This window comes from Macrobrachium nipponense, chromosome 35 (genome assembly GCF_015104395.2).
Source record: "Macrobrachium nipponense isolate FS-2020 chromosome 35, ASM1510439v2, whole genome shotgun sequence".
NCBI lineage: Eukaryota > Metazoa > Arthropoda > Malacostraca > Decapoda > Palaemonidae > Macrobrachium > Macrobrachium nipponense.
The window spans coordinates 25536302-25557840 of record NC_061096.1 but is presented as its reverse complement, the minus strand read 5'-3'; the positions used below and the strand labels follow the sequence as shown (position 1 = coordinate 25557840).

Below are 21539 nucleotides of genomic sequence, written 5' to 3'. Positions count from 1 at the left end.
TTGAAATTTTACTTGGAATCTGCCAGGTAAATTGCATCAGTGTCAAATGGATGTATCTTTAAACCTATTGTTGCCTTCAATATTCAGATATCACATCAAGACACAAATACGGTTGAAATACGGTGCATGTGAGCAACGTATCAATTGAATATATTTCAGAGGCTGAGTGACACAGTATTTTTCATAACTTTCTTTGCGCGTTACGTCAATAGGACAATGAATAATTAAAGACTGTGGGGGTTAAGGAAGATGGCAAAAATGTTCCACTTCAATTCACTAACATTAAAAAGAAGCCAGGACTACGAAAAATGAGCAATGTTGATAATTGATCACTGCCATACAAAAAGGCTTGGTCTATATGAAGATGAATTTCCGTTTGTTTAGGGAGAGAAAAAAGGTTAATATACATCTCTCTTGGTGACATGCTTATGCCAATTGTCTTGTCTATAATGGGTACACAAAAATAACCAATAATACTGGTGGGAATACCGGCGCAGTAGAGTTAATCTGGGACAAACCAAACCTTTCTTTTTGACTTGGACATTTGACTTTCGTAAAAATTAGTTTCCTCCAATTATGGCCATGTCGTGTGACTGAAAGTTTACGAATTCGTATGCAAAGGCGTAATGTAATATCTCAGAGACTGGGAATTCTTGATCTGCAATGCTGACTAGAGAATGCTTGACAATGACGTAATCCCTTACTGAGTATGAAATAGTACAAGTGTCGCCAAATGTGGGAAACCATAGCGTGAGATTAAATACGTTTGAGAGAGAGAGAGAGAGAGAGAGAGAGAGAGAGAGAGAGAGAGAGAGAGAGAGAGAGAGAGAGAGAGAGTTCTGTAATGTGTCTGTGTGTGTTATTCCTAGGATTTTTCTGTCCTCTTCTTATATCCAAACATCAGTTCCTGTGTGAACACTGGAACACTTATTGTCGACACATAAAATGGAGGGGGGGAGTTAATGAGGGAGATGTTCTCTAGTAGGATAGCAAATCTAAGGACACATGACTCAACATGGGGTACTCAACAACTGTGTGAAGTTCTCCGGCGCATTTTAACTTCAGCGCCAGGTTTTGGAATATGGAAACATCTACTTAATTAAAGCAGACTTCTTAAGACTGCAAATCTTTATTTCATGAATGAAACTCCCCTCAGTATATCTTAAAAATTTTTTGACAATAAATAAATGAATTAGTGTCCTACATTCATTGTAAATTAACACAGTTTGATTTTTGATATTTGAGCTGTCTCCTTCTTTGTGAAATGCACTATATCTAAATTTCATTTCTTAAGCAGATAATAAAATCAAGCTGTTATTTTTGGTCTATGACAGGAAATGTCTGACAATATTTATTTAGTCGAATGCAATGTAGGGAGCACACAAGTTTACCTTTCACTGACTGCAAATGACAAGAAGAGCTATTGTGAAAAAGCAAAAAGACCCTGGGATGGACTTAGAGCAAAATATAAATCTTAAAAGTATGGAGTACCAGTTAGGTTGAATCTTACTCCAGTTTTTTCTATTTCAGACAATGAGCTATTGTGAAAAAGCCCCTGGGTTTGACTTAGAGCAAAATATAAATCTTAAAAGTATGGAGTACTAGTTGGGTTGAATCCTACTCCAGTTTTTATATTAAGACAATTTTTTTTAGGCTAGTCACTGCGTCTCACTGATGTGAACATGAAGGAAACACAGACAACTCATCCGGAGTTTAAAATGACTGCATGGAAATTCTTCTTAATTCTGCAAAAGCACTCATCATCATTATCATCATCATTATGAACAGTATTGTCAAGCAAGAAACAACGGAAAATGAAAAGGAAGAGGGAAGTTTTGTCTGAGAGCACACTGTATGTACAAAATGGTACAGGGCAGAAGAAGGCGGCAGAGTTCTGTCATGAGAGAGAGAGAGAGAGAGAGAGAGAGAGAGAGAGAGAGAGAGAGAGAGACAACATTTCTAGGGATGTTGTTCACTTATCTAGACCAATGGTGTTACCATGAAAATGTTCGGTATTCATGAGTGATAAGAACAAATAATGGAAAAAAAGATATATATATCCACGGGCTTCAAAAAACAGTATACCAAGACATATGGAACATGTGTGGGTACAGAGTTCATGGAATAAAAAAAAATTAGGATGAACAAGACACCAAATTTACTGGTTGGCCTGAACTCTACCTAAACTCTACATTTCATCTTAAAAATCAAATATATACAGTTTCACTTTTATATGTACTCAAAGGGTTAGATTAAAAAAAAAACAAAGTATGCAAAACAATGGAAGTACAATATCTGTATACATGTACATTTATATGCGTACATATATGATGTATGTACACTTATAAATATCATCAGAAGGACTTGGGCGTTACATTGTACTCCACTTCTGTTATATTTTTCTAGGTGTACCTAGACAGTAAGCCATTGATAATAATCAAACATTTACAGCACTTTTAATCTGCAAACCTAACAACCATCCATTTAATCAATCTAACAACTGGTTGACAACATGCAACTTTGAATATTATGTAAAGAAAAAATAATAGCTATATATATATATATATCGTCCTGACAGCTGTGATGGTTTGCTTTGGGGGGCAAAGGAGAAAGAGATTGCCATCTAAATACATGCACACCAACTAACACACAGACACAGCTACCCCAATCACAAATCGTCACTAAACAGGCTATAGACGACTATATGTTATATATATATATATATTTATAAAAATGATTCCACAAGACCATCCCTAGGAACCAAGAAAAAGAAGTAGAAGAATAAGAACAAGAGGAGGAGGAGGAGGAAGAGGAGAGAGAGAGAGAGAGAGAGAGAGAGAGAGAGAGAGAGAGAGAGAGGAATAGCTTTCAGTATGCACAATGAACAGGAGATTAATCGAAGGCTCAAAGGGTAAAACAGTCATAGAGATGGGGCTGAGAGGAGGAGGAGGAGAAGAGGAAGAGGAGGAGGAGATGGAGAAGGAAGAAGGAAGAAGGACAAGAGAGGATTATATATATAAGAAACCATCTAGATGAACAAAGAGAAAGAGCAGCTGTAGCAGCCGCCCACAGAAAGACAGGACTGAAAATCAGCAGGCGTCTTACCCGATGTTGGAGGGACCACGGGGCTGGTGATGCCGTTGGCCAGGGGTGCTCCGGCGTGGGGCATCTGGGTAGCCAGGGCTGCCATGGGGTTTATGTATGTGCCCTGGGAGGCCGCTGCCATCAGTGCCGCCTGTTGCTGCATAAATTGCTGCTGTTAACACACAAATAGACATCGATCAGTTTCTCAAATGCTTTTCTTACTATTCCAAAGAGGTTCCACTTTTTCTCTGTCTCAAATTTTGGCTGATGGGGTATTTTGACGCCTCAGGATGGGTGATTTATTTATTGATTTTTTTTTTGCATCAGATTCTACAGTTAATCTTATAACATGAGGCCTAATGGTCTGCTATCGAATCTTTGTTTACATATATATATATACGTATGTATTATAATATATATAATATATATATGTTTTTAGTATTACAAAGGTAAGCACTACCTGCATGACCATTTTATATATATAACATACATACATCTATATAATATATATATAATAATATAAGATATATATATATATACAACCATATTATATATCATAAGCTTAAAAACTATAAGTTTATCTGAAATTCAGGGGGACCACAGAGGGACCGCTACGATCATGAAAATACACAGGCTATATGATACAATTCTGCTGCAATGATTATACGATGAGCTTACTAATAATAATAATAATAAATAACAATAATAATAATAATAATAATAATAATAATAAAATAATAGTAATAATAATAATAATAATAATAATAATAAGAACAATTTGGAATATACAAAGTAAGAATTAATCACGTGAAGCATGAGCAGGTCCTTCTGTGGTTCGAACCCTGTCTCTTATGAGTGTGCCGTGACAAGCCGAATTTGAACTTTTGAACCAAAAAAATGCCCCTCAAAGGGGCGCCGGGGAGGGGGGGGGGACACGCCCGGGGACGCCTTCCGTCACATGCAATTGTATTCAAGAGGGGAGACATTGAAAGGGGGGAACGTCATTGTCCCTGTATTTCACACGAACTTCATATCAAGTACGAAATGTGTGTGTGTGTGTAGTATATATATATATATATATATATATATATATATATATATATATATATATATATATATATATATATATATATATATATATATATATATATATATATATATATCTAATTGATAGATATAACCTCACTCTGAATGCTTGTTGTGAGAACAGATAGTACACATAGACACAGACACACACAAGCGTTTTAGGTATAACTATATAAGTTTTTGTATATACTGTATAAATGTAATTATTATATAATATACATATATATACATACACACCACACACACACACACACACACATATATATATATATATATATATATATATATATATATATATATATATATATATATAATACATCCTTAAATCCAAGGTAGAAAGGCAAGTGAAACTGAAGACTTGGAACAAGTACTTTCCTTGAATAAGCTACGACGTACTTGTTCCAATTCAGATGTCAGTTTTGACAGAATACAAAAAAAATAATAAAATAAAAATAACTTTCGAGAGGAAAAAAAAAATTGACGACAAAACACGGTAGGGGGCATAGTAGGCCTATGTATGCCTTCAGTATGCACAGCTGCTGTCGGGAGGACGTAACGCGACCGTCATTACGGAGAAAAAAAGGACGAGAGAAAGGACGAAGGGGTGGGGGAAATAAAAGTGAAAAATAGAGAAACGGCAAGCGAAATTGTCCGTTCGGCCACCGCCATTTCAAGCCGCTATCACGGGAATGAATAAAAATTTGTCAAGTGTGCGAGAATGCTATAAAAAAAAAAAAAAAAAAAAAAAAAGTTTTTTCAAAAAAAAAAAAAGTTTTTAAAATAATTCTTTTAAATAAATTTTCTACTGATGGCGAAAATACCAGCATTTGACAGGAATAAAAATTCCAGGAAATATCAGCATTTGACAATTATAGGAAATTCCCCGTGTCAATATTTCGAGGATAGATGGGAATATTAATGTTCGCATTTTTCCCACCCGAACGACGATTTTCTTTTTTTTTTCTTTTTTTTCCATTTCCAAGTAGTCGTTCCAGCTTCAGGTAAAAGTGGGATTTTCCGTCCCCCGCCACCAAGTTCGCCCCCCCCCCCCACCCCCCCAAAAAAAAAAAAAAAGGGATTAGTCTCCAGTACAGAGTTCTCGGGGGCCAATTGTCTTTGACGACCGCGAAAGAAGGAGAGAGAGAGAGAGAGAGAGAGAGAGAGAGAGAGAGAGAGAGAGAGAGAGAGAGAATGATTTCAACACGAGGACATTCGGAACACACATGAAAGGAATCTCTTCCAGAGATTATTATTATTATTATTATTATTATTATTATTATTATTATTATTAAAAAAATACTCGTAGTAGCGTGAGTCTTAAAATGGAGAAATAAATCCAGTTAATGTTATGCATATATATTTAAAGATAAATATATGTACTTATACATAACTGTGGATTTATTAGTCAATTATTATTATTATTATTATTATTATTACATTATTATTATTATTATTATTATTATTATTATATTATTATTATTATTATTAACTTGGACTGACTAAATTGAGGGAAGCTTGCTGTGCGCCAGAATATCCAACGTAAAACTTGATAAACAAGAGTAAATAAATAAATAAGAAAGAAATAAAAATAACATAAGCAAGGTGATATAATAATAAACCATACGTCAACAATAATATAAGTAAGGAAATAAAAGTGATGCAGCTTTGTGACTGGAGAGCAACAAATGGCTTGCAACGGCTTCAAACCACTGAGTGACATTAAAGTTTTACATTAGTTGACAATAACAATTAAACTGGGACTGTCTTTAAGGAAACATGAAAATCAACAATTAAACCGAGACTGTCTTTAAAGAAACTAGAAAATCAATAATTAAAGTGGGACTGTCTTTAAAGAAACTAGAAAATCAACATTTAAAAAGAGACTGTCTTTAAAGATCCTTGAAAATCAACAATTAAACTGTCTTTAAAGAAACTTGTAAATCAACAATTAAACAGAGACTGTCTTTAAAGAAACTAGAAAATCAACAATTAAACAGAGACTGTCTTTAAAGAAACTAGAAAATCAACAATTAAACAGAGACTGTCTTTAAAGAAACTAGAAAATCAACAATTAAACAGAGGCTGTCTTTAAAAAACTAGAAAATCAGCAATTAAAGTGGGACTGTCTTTAAAGAAACTTGAAAATCAACAATTAAACTGAAATTGTCTTTAGAGAAACATGAAGAATATCCCTTTTGCAAGCACAGATATTCACATAAATATCGCACTGTCTAAACTTACACGAAAAGGGCATTTCAACAATACACAAGACTTTAGAAATTTACAAGGAAGCCCCAAATAATGAATATAAGAGGAGGAATATTCAAAATAAATTGATAATAGAATGATGAGGAGAAAGGCCTTCTTGAGAAATATGGAGAGAAGACATCTACAAAGACACATGAGGAAGTGTTTGTTCGTATCTATAACGTTCTTCCAAAAGGCAGAACTTGTACGATAATAAGGGCACGACCTGTACGAGATCCCAGCAGAGAGAGATAAATGTCTGGAAAAAGTGCGTGCGAGAGAGAGAGAGAGAGAGAGAGAGAGAGAGAGAATGCGTTTGCCTCTTCAGATTCAAGGGGATAAGTACGGGGCAAAACATAAAATGGAGTTATCGTGCGATAATAACCCAAACAAAATGGTCAGGAGAAAAACAGCAGGTCTATCTGTAGAATTAATTTCTGGAGAATCTCGTAACGAAATATATGTTGCCGTGACAGAAATTAGCTAGCAAAAATCCACAGAAGGAAGCTTTTCGAGGACCCGAACGATCTGGTTTGAAATGGACCGACATCAACTTCAAAAACTAATTCGTAGCGAGTAAAAAAAAAAAAAAAAAAATTTGGGGGAAGAGAAAGTTGAAAATTAACGAAACCCAAGGAATTTACCATATAATATCTTTCTCACTCCATTTTTTAATATAAGAAAAACGAAGCCAAATGAAAAAAAAGACGCAGCAGCAGCAGCAGCAGAGAACGTTAACCTTTTGTAAGGCAGAGGAGAGCCACCATAAAGGAGATGCGGCCACAGTTAAATGCAAAAGTTGAAAGTTGCTCGCTAGAGTGCTCGCCACTGCGGAGAACGGCCGGCAAAATAAAGCGAGATTTGCTGCTTATGGTTCACAGGTGACGTTACAATGGCGTCGTGGCGCTACAGGAAATGTCGCTGCAAATTTACCAAGTGAAACTGGTGAGACAGAAGACCTAAAAGGCTGGAAAAAAAGTAACATTACAACAAAGGTACAAATATCGAAACGAAAGGAGTAATTAAGTTACGACCAAATGAAACTGAAACAGACAAGAGGAGACGAAATGGGAGGCGCGAGACGAAACAAAAGAGAAACGCTGGAAAAGTGAGAAAACGGAACGTGAGAAAGTCCCGAAAAAAATGGCAGAAACTCGCGTTTCTTTGCAATAACGACTAAACCGGCGTCGCCTGAGATAAATCAGAAGCGATCATTGGTGCGATTACAAAAATGACGATTTTTTTTTAAAGAAATGCATTCAGTGAAAAAATGTTAAAATGTTCGCTGTTTTACACTTAGGGACATTGAGATTAAGCTGGTCTTATGCCAGCACGGGCTCTGCTTCATTTAGCAGCCTGTAGTAAATCAGAAGCGATCATAGGTGCAATACAAAAATTACGATTTTCCTTATGAAATGCATTCAGTGAAAAAAAATTCGTTGTTTTACACTTAGGGACATATAAATAAAAATACATATGTAGGTATACATACACACACACACACACACACACACACACACATATATAATATATATATATATATATTATATATATATATATATATATATAATATTGGGTTATATACACACACACTGAGGCAGACAGATAAAGGCACACATACAAACAATACATACATACAAATATGCTGTATATATACATAATATAATATATATATTATATATATATATATATATATATATATATATATATATATATATATATATATATATATATATATAAACATAAACTGAGAGATTGTGAGTGCCGAACTTTAACCAACCAACCTCTGTGACATTGACTTGGGCGTACGCTCCATATGCTCCGAACTGGTTAAAGACGAAGGGGTTTAGAAGACCCATATTGCCGGCCATCTGTTGCATACGTCGCAGCTGCCTCTCTTTCTCTGTGTCCGCGAACTTGACCACCAGACTAGAAGACGCACCCTGCCGAAAGGTCATGTCAGGTTAGAATATAACAATGATGAAAGAGGTCAAGCTAAGGACGTTAACGCATCAGATATAGTTTGTAACACATTAGATATAATTTGTAACACATTAGATATCATTTGCAAGGTTTATAAACATGGTTCTAGGAAATAGTGGAAGATGGACGCATCCTCCCAAAAGGTCATGTCAGGTCAGAATATAACAATGATAGAAGAGGTCAGGCTAAGGACGTTAACACATCAGATATAATTTGTAACACATTAGATATCATTTGTAAAGTTTGTAAACAGTTTTAGGAAATAGCGGAAGATGAACGCATCCTCCCAAAAGGTTATGTCAGGTGAGAATAATAATAATCAAACAGGTCAGGTTAAGGACGTTAATGAAAGTACCTTCGAATTAACACATTCAATTAGTAGTAGATATAATTTGTGAGGTTCGTAATCATAGTCCTAGAAAATAGTGCAAGACGCACCTCCCAAAAGCTCATGTCAGGTCAGAACAATAATTAAGAGGTCAAGGCATATCGTGAAAATATCCTTTAACCTCATACATATGATTAAGAATAATTTATGAAGTTTGTAATCACAGTGAGTTCTAGAAAAAGTTGATACAGATATTTTTTTGACATATCTAAGTTAACAAATCAAGTTAGGTCAGAATAATAATATCTATCAGGTCAGGTCAAAGGGGCGATGAAGGCGCCCTCGAGAATTACATATGCAATTAGATAAAATAAGGGAGGGAGAGTTACAATTATAATGCTCTAAAAATATTGGGACAGATTTTATTTGGCCTGTGTGGAAAAGTTGACAAAAAAATGCTTGTGTCTGCTGTTGAACACAGGTGAGTTGAAAGGTCGCGTCCTTAGAGAAAACTTTGTATCAACTGTTTTGATAGAAAAGGTCCAATTTAATATTCATGAAAAATAACAAAAGCACAAAAGGAAATTCTGACCTCATAATAAAGGATCTCGCATAAGTCACGACAACTCCCATTCAGACCCACAATTTTTGGTTAGAGCCATATAGAAAAATGTAGCAAAAACAATGGTTTAACTTACTCCACGTACCAAAAAAAAAAAAAAAAAAAAAAAAAAAAAAAAAATCAACGATAATAAATTCCTTTCAAACGGTTTAACGAATCGGTTGGACAACAAAAGACCCTTAATCCTGGGTACAAATTTTAAAGGCCGATGATCTGGTAACTTTTTTTTTTTTTTTTATTTTCAGCTCGGTCTCTCATCCCATAAACTATTTTTTTAATGTTCCGCGTCTCCAACAATAGTTGATCCGTGACACCCCAACAACGACATATCAGATCTAATGGCATTGTTAAAAAAATGTCTTAAATTTTACTATAAAAAAATATTTTTTGAACTTTTTTTTTTCGCGTTCAGGGGTTCAATGAGAGGTCTTGATTTGGGAGGTCGTGCGTGTCTCGAATATACGCAATAAGGATGCCTAGAAGGGAAGAGAGAATTGGAGACAAAAATATATATACATCAATTCATTCCCCTTCTCAAACTAACACGTAGCACATGGATTATCCCGGTAACCGAATACCAGGACATTTCTTTGAGAGAGAGAGAGAGAGAGAGAGAGAGAGAGAGAGAGAGAGAGAGAGAGAGAGAGAGAAACGGGCGAAATGAAACCGAGTATCGAGACATTTCTCTGGAAAAAAAGCGGGACGCCATATCTCAAAAACTAACAGCAAAATTTTCTTGAAAATAGTCTCATTACGTTGCCCACACACCTAACCTAGGGACATGTTAAAAAAAAGAAAAAAAAAGCGGGGCCTCGTGCGTCCTGGTTTCATCTCTTCAGATGAAGGTACAAAACTGTCATAGAGAAATTCTTCATGACACATTACAATAAAAAAAGAACAATTAATGAACACAATCACATATTAACTGACTGATGATTTCAACCATCACTGAATACCATATACATGCACTTAGCATAGATTATTATAATTAAAATGGTTTTAACCAGGCCACCGAGATGACTATCAACCATCACAGGGGTGGCCAATTCGCACAGAATATGACAAGATAAATATACAATATATTAATAGCAAGTAGCATAAAAAGGCATTATATTGTAACACAATCTACTACACTCCAATACATCTAATATCACTAGCAGAAGCTCAGGCTTACGAGAGAGAGAGAGAGAGAGAGAGAGAGAGAGAGAGAGAGAGAGAGAGAGAGAGTCAACTTATGTTAGGCAGAAAAACCTACTTTCTTATTGTTACTATAGTTTTCCTGTGGGATTAAGTTTTATACGCTTCATCACAGCTTTAAAACAGACAGACACACACACACACACACACAGAGGGCGAACGCCGTCCTGAAACTGGTTTTCATTCTAAGGTCAGTTATACAATCTAAGAAATCGATACCTCTATATAAATCAGGAAATAAAAAAAACAAAAAAAAAAAAAAAAAAAAAAAAAACTAATGCAGTGAGGAGGGATTTATCCTTTTCATCTACAAGACCCACGAGCCATTAACCCGATTAAAAAAGGGGTATCTTTAGATGCTATCAATAACAATAACCTCATCCTTTGGGATTTATACATTCCTAGATAATATATACATATATTATATTATATATATATATATATATATGTATATATATATATATATATATATATATATATATAATATATATATATATAGTATTTATATATATAAATATATATATATATATATATATATATTATATATAATATATAATATATATATATATATATATACACACACACACAAACCACACACACACACATATATATATATCCCCCTTTTTAAATAAAACATGGAGATCACATTCACATAGCGCAATGGGTTCCAGGCGCAGGACACTGGAACTTTTCCATAATCATCAGAGGACACAGAACTCGGATTAAATGTGTGGCTCTTCATTCTTGTCGTGCATCAACCCTTAAAAGAACGTCCCCAAACAGACTAATAAATGATCTAACTTTCCAAAAAACGTAAGCCTACTCCTCTCCGGCGAGTGGAATTTTAATTTTTTTTTCAAAATTAAGTTCCCTTCTTCATCTCTGCCAGTTTATATAGACGTTGAGGTAAACAACAAGACAGGATTAAAAGGAAAAAAAAAGTAAAACTGGTACCAATTCTTGGTGGCATGGTACAATCGGTAATGGGTTACAAGGATGCTTGAAGACAACTGAGCACTTAACCATTTAGTCAGCTTCTCTCGTTTACTCATTTTTCTTTCGCCGTTTGGGTTTACGAGAGTGTAAGGGAAAAGGATGGAAGGGAAGAAAGTTAATAAATATGAAAAATATATGCATAGTTTACAGAGATGTACAGAAGACAAGGGGATATCCAGTCGAAAGAATAAAAGGGGAATAAAGGTATAGACTAGAGAGCACTCAGACCAATTCCTCCTGGTCTCAACCCCCTCCCCAAAATATCCCTGGTATCCACATGCAACTTTTTGACATACCTTCTTCGCAAACACACAAGCAAACACCAAAAAAATATCTCTAGAAACGACGAACGGATTTCGATGAACTTTGTGGAATGTATGCTTGTATAAAGTTTATCCTGATGATATATACTTTTGAATGATCTGGTACAGGACATCGGCTAATTCCCATCGAATTTCATCCAAATTCTTTCGTTAGTTTTTATGCAGTTTTGCTGACTGACAGAAAATAACAAATTGACAAATGACAAACAGATTCAAAATCGTTCATTAGTTTTTATGCAGTTTTGCTGACAGAAAGAAAAAAAAATTGACAAATGACAAACAGAATCAAAATCGTAAAAAGTCTTTCATTAGTTTTTATGCAGTTTTGCTGACAGAAAGAAAAAAAAATTGACAAATGACAAACAGATTCAAAATCGTAAAAAGTCTTTCATTAGTTTTTATGCAGTTTTGCTAACTGACAGCAAAATAAATTGACGAATGACAAACCAGTTCAAAATCGTAAAAAGTCTCATTAGTTTTCATGCAGTTTTGCTTACTGACAGAAAAATAAAATTAACAAATGACAAACGGATTAAAAAACGCCAAAGTATCCTGGGCAAGAGAAACAGAAAAGGACGACTTTCATTAGAAATCTGTACGTCATTAGCATATTTCAATGTTATTTTATTTTATTTTTTCTATTGTAACACCGGTCAATAGATCACATTTCAGAAAGATATGCATTATGTATCATGGTTGCAAGTGTTCTAGTTTAGATTCATTTATTTATTAATTATTAGAGAATTAAATGTACACTGGACCACATTCAAGGGCTTGTAATTTTAATATGTTGTGGTCAATAAACTTCTATCTATCTATCTATTCAAATCTATTTATTTATTAATTCTTAGAGATTTATATGTACACTGGACATATAAATCTCATATAAAATTCAAGCGTAATTTTAATATGTTGGGGGGTCAATAAACTTCTATCTATCTATATATCTATTCAAATCTTGATTCATTTATTGATTTTTAGAAAATTAGGTATATGTACACTGGATCACATTCAAACGCTTGCAATTTTAATACATGGGGGATCAATAAACTCCTATCTATCTATCTATCTATTCAAATCTTTATTTATTTATTTATTAATTTTTTGAGAATTATATGTACACTGGACCGTATTAAAGCGCTTGTAATTTCAATATGTTGGGGTCAATAAAATTCTATCTATATATCTATTCAAATCTTTATTTATTTATTAATTTTTAGACAATTATATGTACCCTGGACCATATTCAAGCGCTCGTAATTTTAATATGTTGGGGTCAATAAAATTCTCTCTATCTATCTATCTATTCAAATCTTTATTTGTTTATTAATTTTTAGATAATTATATGTACACTGGACCATATTCAAGCGCTCATAATTTTAATATGTTGGGGTCAATAAACTTCTATATATCTATCTATTCAAATCATAATCCAGCTCGACCCACGACAATCCCCCGAAGTTCAAAAAATAAAATAATAAAGCAGAAAACATACAACTTGTATACGGGGAGTGAAAAATTCAAACCCGAAGTCTGCTAAATAAAAAAAAGGGTCAAAACACAATCCGAACTTCATATCAAATAAGAAATCTGACAAAAAGATAAAAAATAAAATGCAAGTCTGAATTCTGCACTGAGAAACGTGATAAAAATCTGACCACGAATTTTTAAGTGATCGAAAAACACGATCCTGGATCTCACACGCAAAATGTAAGATGTCACAGCGGCAATCCTGAATTTCAAAATTAATTAACAAACACGATGATAAAAAAAGAATAACACACACTATCCTGAACGTTGAACCGAATGTATATGACATGAACACAACTCCTAACGTCTCAGATTTACAGATTCTTTTTAATATCCAGTGTTCATTTAATGCTTCCAATTCTTTTTTCTAACTCTCTTTCCCCATGAAATGCCTTCATTCACTAATAATAATAATAATAATAATAATAATAATAATAATAATAATAATAATAATAATTGGCAATGGCTACAGAGGGGAGAGCTAAAGAAGGAAACTGAAGGAATGATAACAGCGGCACAAAGATCAGGCCCTAAGAACCAGATATGTTCAAAGTACGATAGACGGAAATAACATCTCTCCCATATGTAGGAAGTGCAATACGAAAAATGAAACCATAAACCACATAGCAAGTGAATGCCCGGCACTTGCACAGAACCAGTACAAAAAGAGGCATGATTCAGTGGCAAAAGCCCTCCACTGGAGCCTGTGCAAGAAACATCAGCTATCCTTGCAGTAATAAGTGGTACGAGCACCAACCTGAGGGAGTGATTAGAAAACGATCAGGCAAAGATCCCCTCTGGGACTATGGTATCAGAACGGATAGGTGATACGTGCAAACAGACCAGACGTGACGTTGATTGACAAAGTCAAGAAGAAAGTATCACTCATTGATGTCGCAATACCATGGGACACCAGAGTTGAAGAGAAAGAGAGGGAAAAAATGGATAAGTATCAAGATCTGAAATAGAAATAAGAAGGATATGGGATATGCCAGTGGAAATCGTACCCATAATCATAGGAGCACTAGGCACGATCCCAAGATCCCTGAAAAGGAATCTAGAAAAACTAGAGGCTGAAGTAGCTCCAGACTGATGCAGAAGAGTGTGATCCTAGAAAACGGCACACATAGTAAGAAAAGTGATGGACTCCTAAGGAGGCAGGATGCAACCCGGAACCCCACACTATAAATACCACCCAGTCGAATTGGAGGACTGTGATAGAGCAAAAAAAAAAAAAAAAAAAAAAAAAAAAAAAAAAAAAAAATAATAATAATAATAATAATAATAATAATAATAATAATAATAATAATAATAATAATAATAATAATAATAATAATAATAATAATAATAATAATTCAGAGAAAACTCATAATCACATGAGTTTAATAAAATGGAAAAGTAAATCCACAATAGATGTCTGTTTGCTTTATATTTTAAATAACAAAATCAAAGAAGCATACTATTGTGGATTTACTTTTCCAATAATAATAATAATAATATAATAATAATAATAATAATAATAATAATAATAATAATAATAATAATAATAATAATAATGATAATAATAATAACACTATAAATACCACCCAGTCGAATTGGAGGACTGTGATAGAGCAAAAAAAAAAAAAAATAATATAGGTAGATTATGCGAATTAATTTACTATTTTTTTTTAAAATTCTCCTTATAACTGTCTTTCCTTGTACGTCAATATTGATCAATAGTGGGACAATGCACATATTTCGACGAACATAAAAAACGTATATTTCTGACAGCAGAAATTCGTTAAATGTCAATGACAGTAAGTTAGTGAAATCTGGGTTGTAAATCCGTAGGGTATTTTCCACCTTGCTGATGACATTTTCTCTACTTTTTTTTCCTGGCGTCTATGGCTGGTATCTCTTTTAATAATAAAAAGAATAATTACTCTCGGAAAATCACTAGGTCTTAGAAGACTTATAATAATAATGATGATGATGATGAAACTCAAGGATGAATGGAAGCCTTCCTTCGCATGTACACTTCCTTAAATTGAAGTCTACAGACACTAACGTGGAAGACATACTTCCAGCGATTTGCGTAGATATTATGCCATAAGCGGAGCTCTGGAACTTGCGTTTGGAACTTGCGTTCTCAAGTAGAGATTTTTGGATAGCTTAGCTTGGAAACCGAAAGCTTTTCTGGACCAAAGTCTCGAGAAGTTTATAAAGGAAGAAAAGAATACATGGAAAAGTAAAAATACCATTTTTATTCTGCGTTTTCAATATTTATAGAAATAAGTAAAAAAATGCGCCATCAGCGCAATCGAGTTTTCTGTACAGCGTATAATCAAGGCCACCGAAAATAGATCTATCTTCCGGTTGTCTCGGTACGATATTGTATGAGCTGCGCGTCCATAAAACTTTAACCACGACCCGGTGGTGACCTGTCCTATATAGATGGCAGCCGTACGATTTTGGCTAACTTTAACATTAAATGAAACAAAATCTACTGAGGTATGTTTGATGATTGGAGGGTGGATGATCGACATACCAATTTGCAGCCCTGTAACCTCAGTAGTTTTTAAGATCTGAGGGCGGACGGAAAAAGTGCAGACAGAAAAAAGTGCGGACGGATAGACAAAGCCAGTACAATAGTTTTCTTTTCAGAAAACGAAAAACGTCTGTTAAAACTAAATAAACCATTTGAAGGCAGCGCCTTTGCCGGTTCAAAATCGTTGTGATCTTTCCCTGTAATAACAACCATCGCTGAAAGGAAATTAGGACAGAAATGAATTTTTATAAAACAGAGCAGCCAGACAGCCATCATCCAATTACTCTCACATTCACGAGGCTAAATCACAGAACATAATACCGGTCGCCATCAAGGCCGAGAGAGACAAGGTCTACCCAAGTCTGGTTTGAAGCTAAGTCCTTTAAACCGGGGTTTTAATGTGCCTTATATATATACACATGTTATAGCCACGAAGACTTCAGGGAAAAAATTCCCACCACCTTCATTAAAGGAGGACGCCCCCCTCCCAAAAAACCCCCCAAAAAATCACGCTTAATTTGAAGCAAGGTCTCTTGGCCTCGACATGAAAGAAAAAAAAAATGAAAATGGCTTCCACAATAAGGGGCATTAACAATGAGGGTATCTGGCTGTAACTTTCCCTCACTCCTCGTAAGGTTTCTTGAACAAAGGAGACATTGTCCATTTCCCTCTCTTTTGGGGGTGGGGGTGGTGGGGGGGGGGGCTGGTTCGGAGGGAGGAAGGCGGTAGGTAGGTAGGTAGGTACACCTTCTTAATGCAAAGTCGTCGGTCTACCTTTAAAGGACTTATGGCTAACATTACCTATTCTTCCACACCGAACACGTACAGATCCATTATCTGCTTCTGTTTCTTTTTCATTCTTCGGCTTTCACAATGGTCCTTGGGGTAACGAGAGAGAGAGAGAGAGAGAGAGAGAGAGAGAGAGAGAGAGAGAGAGAGAGAGAGAGAGACCAAAATAAGCGCTGGGAGGGACCTACGAGGTCATTCAACTGACAGTAAAAGGTTTGAAAAGTGAAAATGGAGGAAAAACCTCAGCGCAGTTGCACTATGAAGTCATTTGTCAAGAAAGGGTGGATAGCAAGATGGACGAAAGATAATATGAAATGGAGGTACAGTAAAAGAAACGAAAGGGGGTTGCAGAGAGAGAGAGAGAAGAGAGAGAGAGAGAGAGAGAGAGAGAGAGAGAGAGAGTCAAACTCCACGAATATTTTGTCACAGTTTCAGGATCTTACCCAGCGCACCATCCATCTAAGAGGCGAGACTAATGTAGTCACGGGAGACTTGACTACGAAGGTATGACCCGCCCAGTCTGGACGACTTAATACAAAAATCCCGGTCGTAAGTACTGGCAGAGCGCGCGAGATTACCTTCGGAGGAACTTAAGAAAAGAGGCTCAAAGTCGTCCAGAGTAAAACTTTACTTCAAGGGCTGGGCTAATGAATTAACTTTTTTTTTCTCCCCACCCCCCTCTCTCTCTCTCACTCAATCTTTGTCAACTGTCGTTTCCTGCGTACTGAATCTGGAAAAGTATTCATCCCGGTGCCTCCGTAGGAATTAATATATTCAGAATCTGTTATAAAGATGCTTTTTTTTAAGAAGGGTTTGACATATACTCGATGATTCATGTAAAACAAGTGTATCCTTCCTTGTTCGAGTTGGTGCTATACATTCGAATAGCTTATTTCGACTATTTAGTAAATGAAAAAAAAAGAAGAAAAAATAAAATTTGTGCCGTGATTTTTTCATTTGACATCTCTTTATACTAAGTCATCTCACCAGGCAATATTTGTAGTTTTTTTTTTTTTTTTTTTTTAAGAGAATTTGTTTCCTAGATAGTGACCCACCCCAAAGGGTTTTCGGGGGTCGTTATCTACGACCCATATATCTTGGGAGGTCATTATCTTGATGATATCGACAGTCTTTTGTTTATGTTTTGATGGTCATTCCCCACCAGGGGGCTTGTACTAAACAGGCCTCTGCAAAGGTGGATACAAAACTGGGTTATTTAAGTAAAAGAAATGTGAAACCAACGCAAATATAAAGGAAAAATAAGCTTCCCGAAAGCTAATAAATATGTACCAAAAATAGGGGGGCAGTAAAAATGACCCTCTGTTCGGGGCCCAACCTATAAATGAAAACAATTACCGGTATAATAAATGGAAAGTAATTTCAAATACAGATAAATAGAGTCCATCCCATACCATCTGAAATTATGGAATATGCTTTACCGTCAAATGGCTAGCATAAATAGCAATAAAATATATATCGTTTAAAGGGTCAAATTACCTAAAATTTGCGCGGTGCAAAATATATCTCCATTACATTATATTTTCGGGATATACCTTTTTATAGCAAACAATGGGAGTTTTTTTTTTTATTTCGGCTGGCATCAAATCTTTATTTTGTTGCTATTTTATTTCATTTCTTTATGAAACCGCAGTACATTATAATAATTGAGAGAGAGAGAGAGAGAGAGAGAGAGAGAGAGAGAGAGAGAGAGAGAGACTCGATGTACAAAAATAATTCGGTTGTACCGCCAAAGTAAAAAAAAAAAAAAATAAAAAAAAAAAAAAAAAAAAAAAAAAAAAAGGACTTGTAAATCCTTTTAAATGTCTACGGTAAATCGACAATAATATGGAGGACGGCAGCAGATGTGGCCGAATAACATGACGTAGGGCATTGCTATGGAACCGGGGGTTGGGGGGGTGGGGGGTGTGGGGGTGATTCAGTCTCACTTGGCTGGTTTCATCAAATTCCCATTAACAATGATATATATACCCGGAGGTGCCAAGCCCTCATTGTTTTCTTTCGGGGGAAGTAGTAGTCACCTCTGCATGGTGCATATATATATATATATATATATATATTATATATATATATATATATTTACATATGTAATAGTATATAATATGTAATATATATGTATATATATACTTTATATATATATATATATATATATATTATAGATATATTATATATATCTATTATATAAATTTCTGGAGATTTCCGGTTTAAATCATTCCTCCCACCCCCGCCTCTACTCCTCTCTCTATCTCTCTCTCTACTCTCTCTCTCTCTCTCTCTCTCTCTCTCTCTCTCCCTAATCTCCAAATGATTATTTTGTGATTTTCGTTAACTTTAGCGATACAATTTTCACGACTACATTGGAAAAAGCATAAAAAAAGATATAAAAATAGTTTCGAATAATCGACAAAACTGTGCAAAGTAACGAGACAGGAAGGCATTGCTCTGTGATGAGGACTTATCAATCCGACTTATACGCAAGATGTGACAAATCTCGTCCATCTTGTGCTAAAACAAATAATAAGCCTCCCTTTAAATATCTATGATATTCTAAAGTCCATTTCAGGATATAATACGGTTTGCTCTCGTCTACTCAACTGAAATACAATCTCAGGAAATTAGGGAATCTATAGCAATTCTTTAATCACAATTGTGGAAAAAAGGGACACATACCCCACCGTTATATCTATTAGTTGAATGAGCTAGCGTCGCTAAAACACTGGTAATTCTACGTCAGATATACCTTTTTTTCTGAGATGAATCTTACTGGACCCAAGAGACAGGGAGCACAGAATGGATCTGTACGTGTTCGGTGTGGAAGAATAGGTAATGTTAGCCATGAGTCCGTAAGAAGTTAGGGAATGCGACAGTGAAATTGTCTACCCAAATACCGTAGAGTTTAATTTCTTGACAACGAGGATATTAAATTTTTATCATGGCTGATCGACAATCAAAGGATTAAATGGGAGAATCAGGTAGGTTGCCAAGACGCCATTTTCAACTAGCAAGGCCGCTAATAATTTCATATATGAACCAGTCACACATAATGTTCTAAGTCGAAAAGTGAATATAAATTAAATGATAAGTTATCCTGCAACTATATTTTGGGAGAAAAAATAAAATACATTTCCTAAATGTCTAATTCTACGAAGAAACATACAATGAACCTACCGTTTATAAACAAAAAAATGATGACAGAAAACGACGCTACTACCCGTATTTACCGGGGGGGACTCGTCTATAACAGTAAGTTAGCTTAATATTTGTCTACGGAATATGTTCGCTTACATGGACACTGCTTCATAGCTAAGGCATATCTCATAAGTAAAAGTTCTGTGATTTTTTTTCCCTGGGAGTGACACTATCGAGGACAGATAGAATTTTTTTTTAAACAATGACCAAAGTGCATAACCACACCATCCACTATATTATATAAACCGGAATATAAGTCATCACCGGTAACAACGAATCACACACCCCTCTTCTCTAGCGGTGTACATATAAACTAGCACTTCCGTCACGTTATGCCCCACACAAAAAAAAAAAAAAAAAAACAAAAAAAAAAAAAAAAAAAAAAGAAGAGGTAAACAAAAAACACACTGTAACCCAAAACAACAACAACACAATAAACCATAAAAAAACCCGCTAACCACCACCACACCGTAAAAAAAAAAAAGAAATAAAAATAGGACACAACAACTAAGAAACACACCACACCACACGTGACAACATCTAACTTATAGTGTTACTTACAAAACACCATAAACTCTTAAGGACTAACGCAGGGGGGCCACTTACAGTGCGACTTACCGGCATGGTCTGGCTTCCGTGCAGGCTGTTAATGGCTGCCTGTGCCTCACTGTGGGAACCGTACTTTACGAACGCGCAACCTGTCCGGAACGAGAGAAGAAAAGGAGGCGTCAGATAAAAAGTGGGAGGAGGAGGAGCCGGCCATATTCGGTCACAGGGAAATGATGATGGTCATAATACACGAATCTTAAAATTCTGCCGAAGGTTCTCAATTAGGGCCACAACCTGCAATGTTACAGAGATGACAATTAGAAGGTCGGGATGAGATGAGAAATACGAAACACTGATCTTAAAAATCTGCAGAGGGTTCTCAATAAGGCACAACCTGGAATAATTCAGAGGGTCAGAATGAGATCAGAAATGCACACTAAGAGCTATGGGTGGAAAAGTACATGGCAAAGGAGGGTGATATGGCAGGCCAGAAAAAAAGGAAGGCCAGTTGAACATAAACAATTCCTCAGTGAGATTTATACACAACCTGAAAACAAAAGAAAGCTGTAAAAAAGAGAAATATTTTAGTATTCATAACAAGATACAAGACAGAAACCAAATAGATCAGACAATGAGTCTGCACACTCTGAGAATTAAACAAACGGCAAATAGCTTTTAAGGATTTTAATTTCTGCTACGCATTGTCTCAAGGAGAAACATTAGAGACAGGCATTTATTAACGAGAGAGAGAGAGAGAGAGAGAGAGAGAGAGAGAGAGAGAGAGAGAGAGAGAGAAATAAGGAGAAAGAATGAAAACCTGAACATATGCATAAACATATATCAAAATACATTTATAACAAATATATATATATATATACATATATATATATATCATATAATAATACACATATATATATATATATATATATATACATATATCTACATATATATCTATATATAATATATATATATATATATAATATATAGGATTATGTTACAATTACATATAAGTGCTGACCTAGAGTAATGACGGAAGCGAACTTCGCCCACCCGAAAACTATTTGCGTG

The 21539-nt window shown here is 35.1% G+C and overlaps 1 protein-coding gene across 1 annotated transcript in view; it reads right to left on the bottom strand.

The window, feature by feature from the left end:
- LOC135208485 (CUGBP Elav-like family member 4) overlaps positions 1-21539 on the bottom strand; it is a 789757-nt gene that overhangs the window by 28704 nt on the left and 739514 nt on the right. The window contains 3 exon segments of the mRNA XM_064240716.1: positions 3106-3256; positions 8202-8360; positions 20529-20620. Coding sequence (XP_064096786.1) covers positions 3106-3256; positions 8202-8360; positions 20529-20620 — 402 coding nt within the window.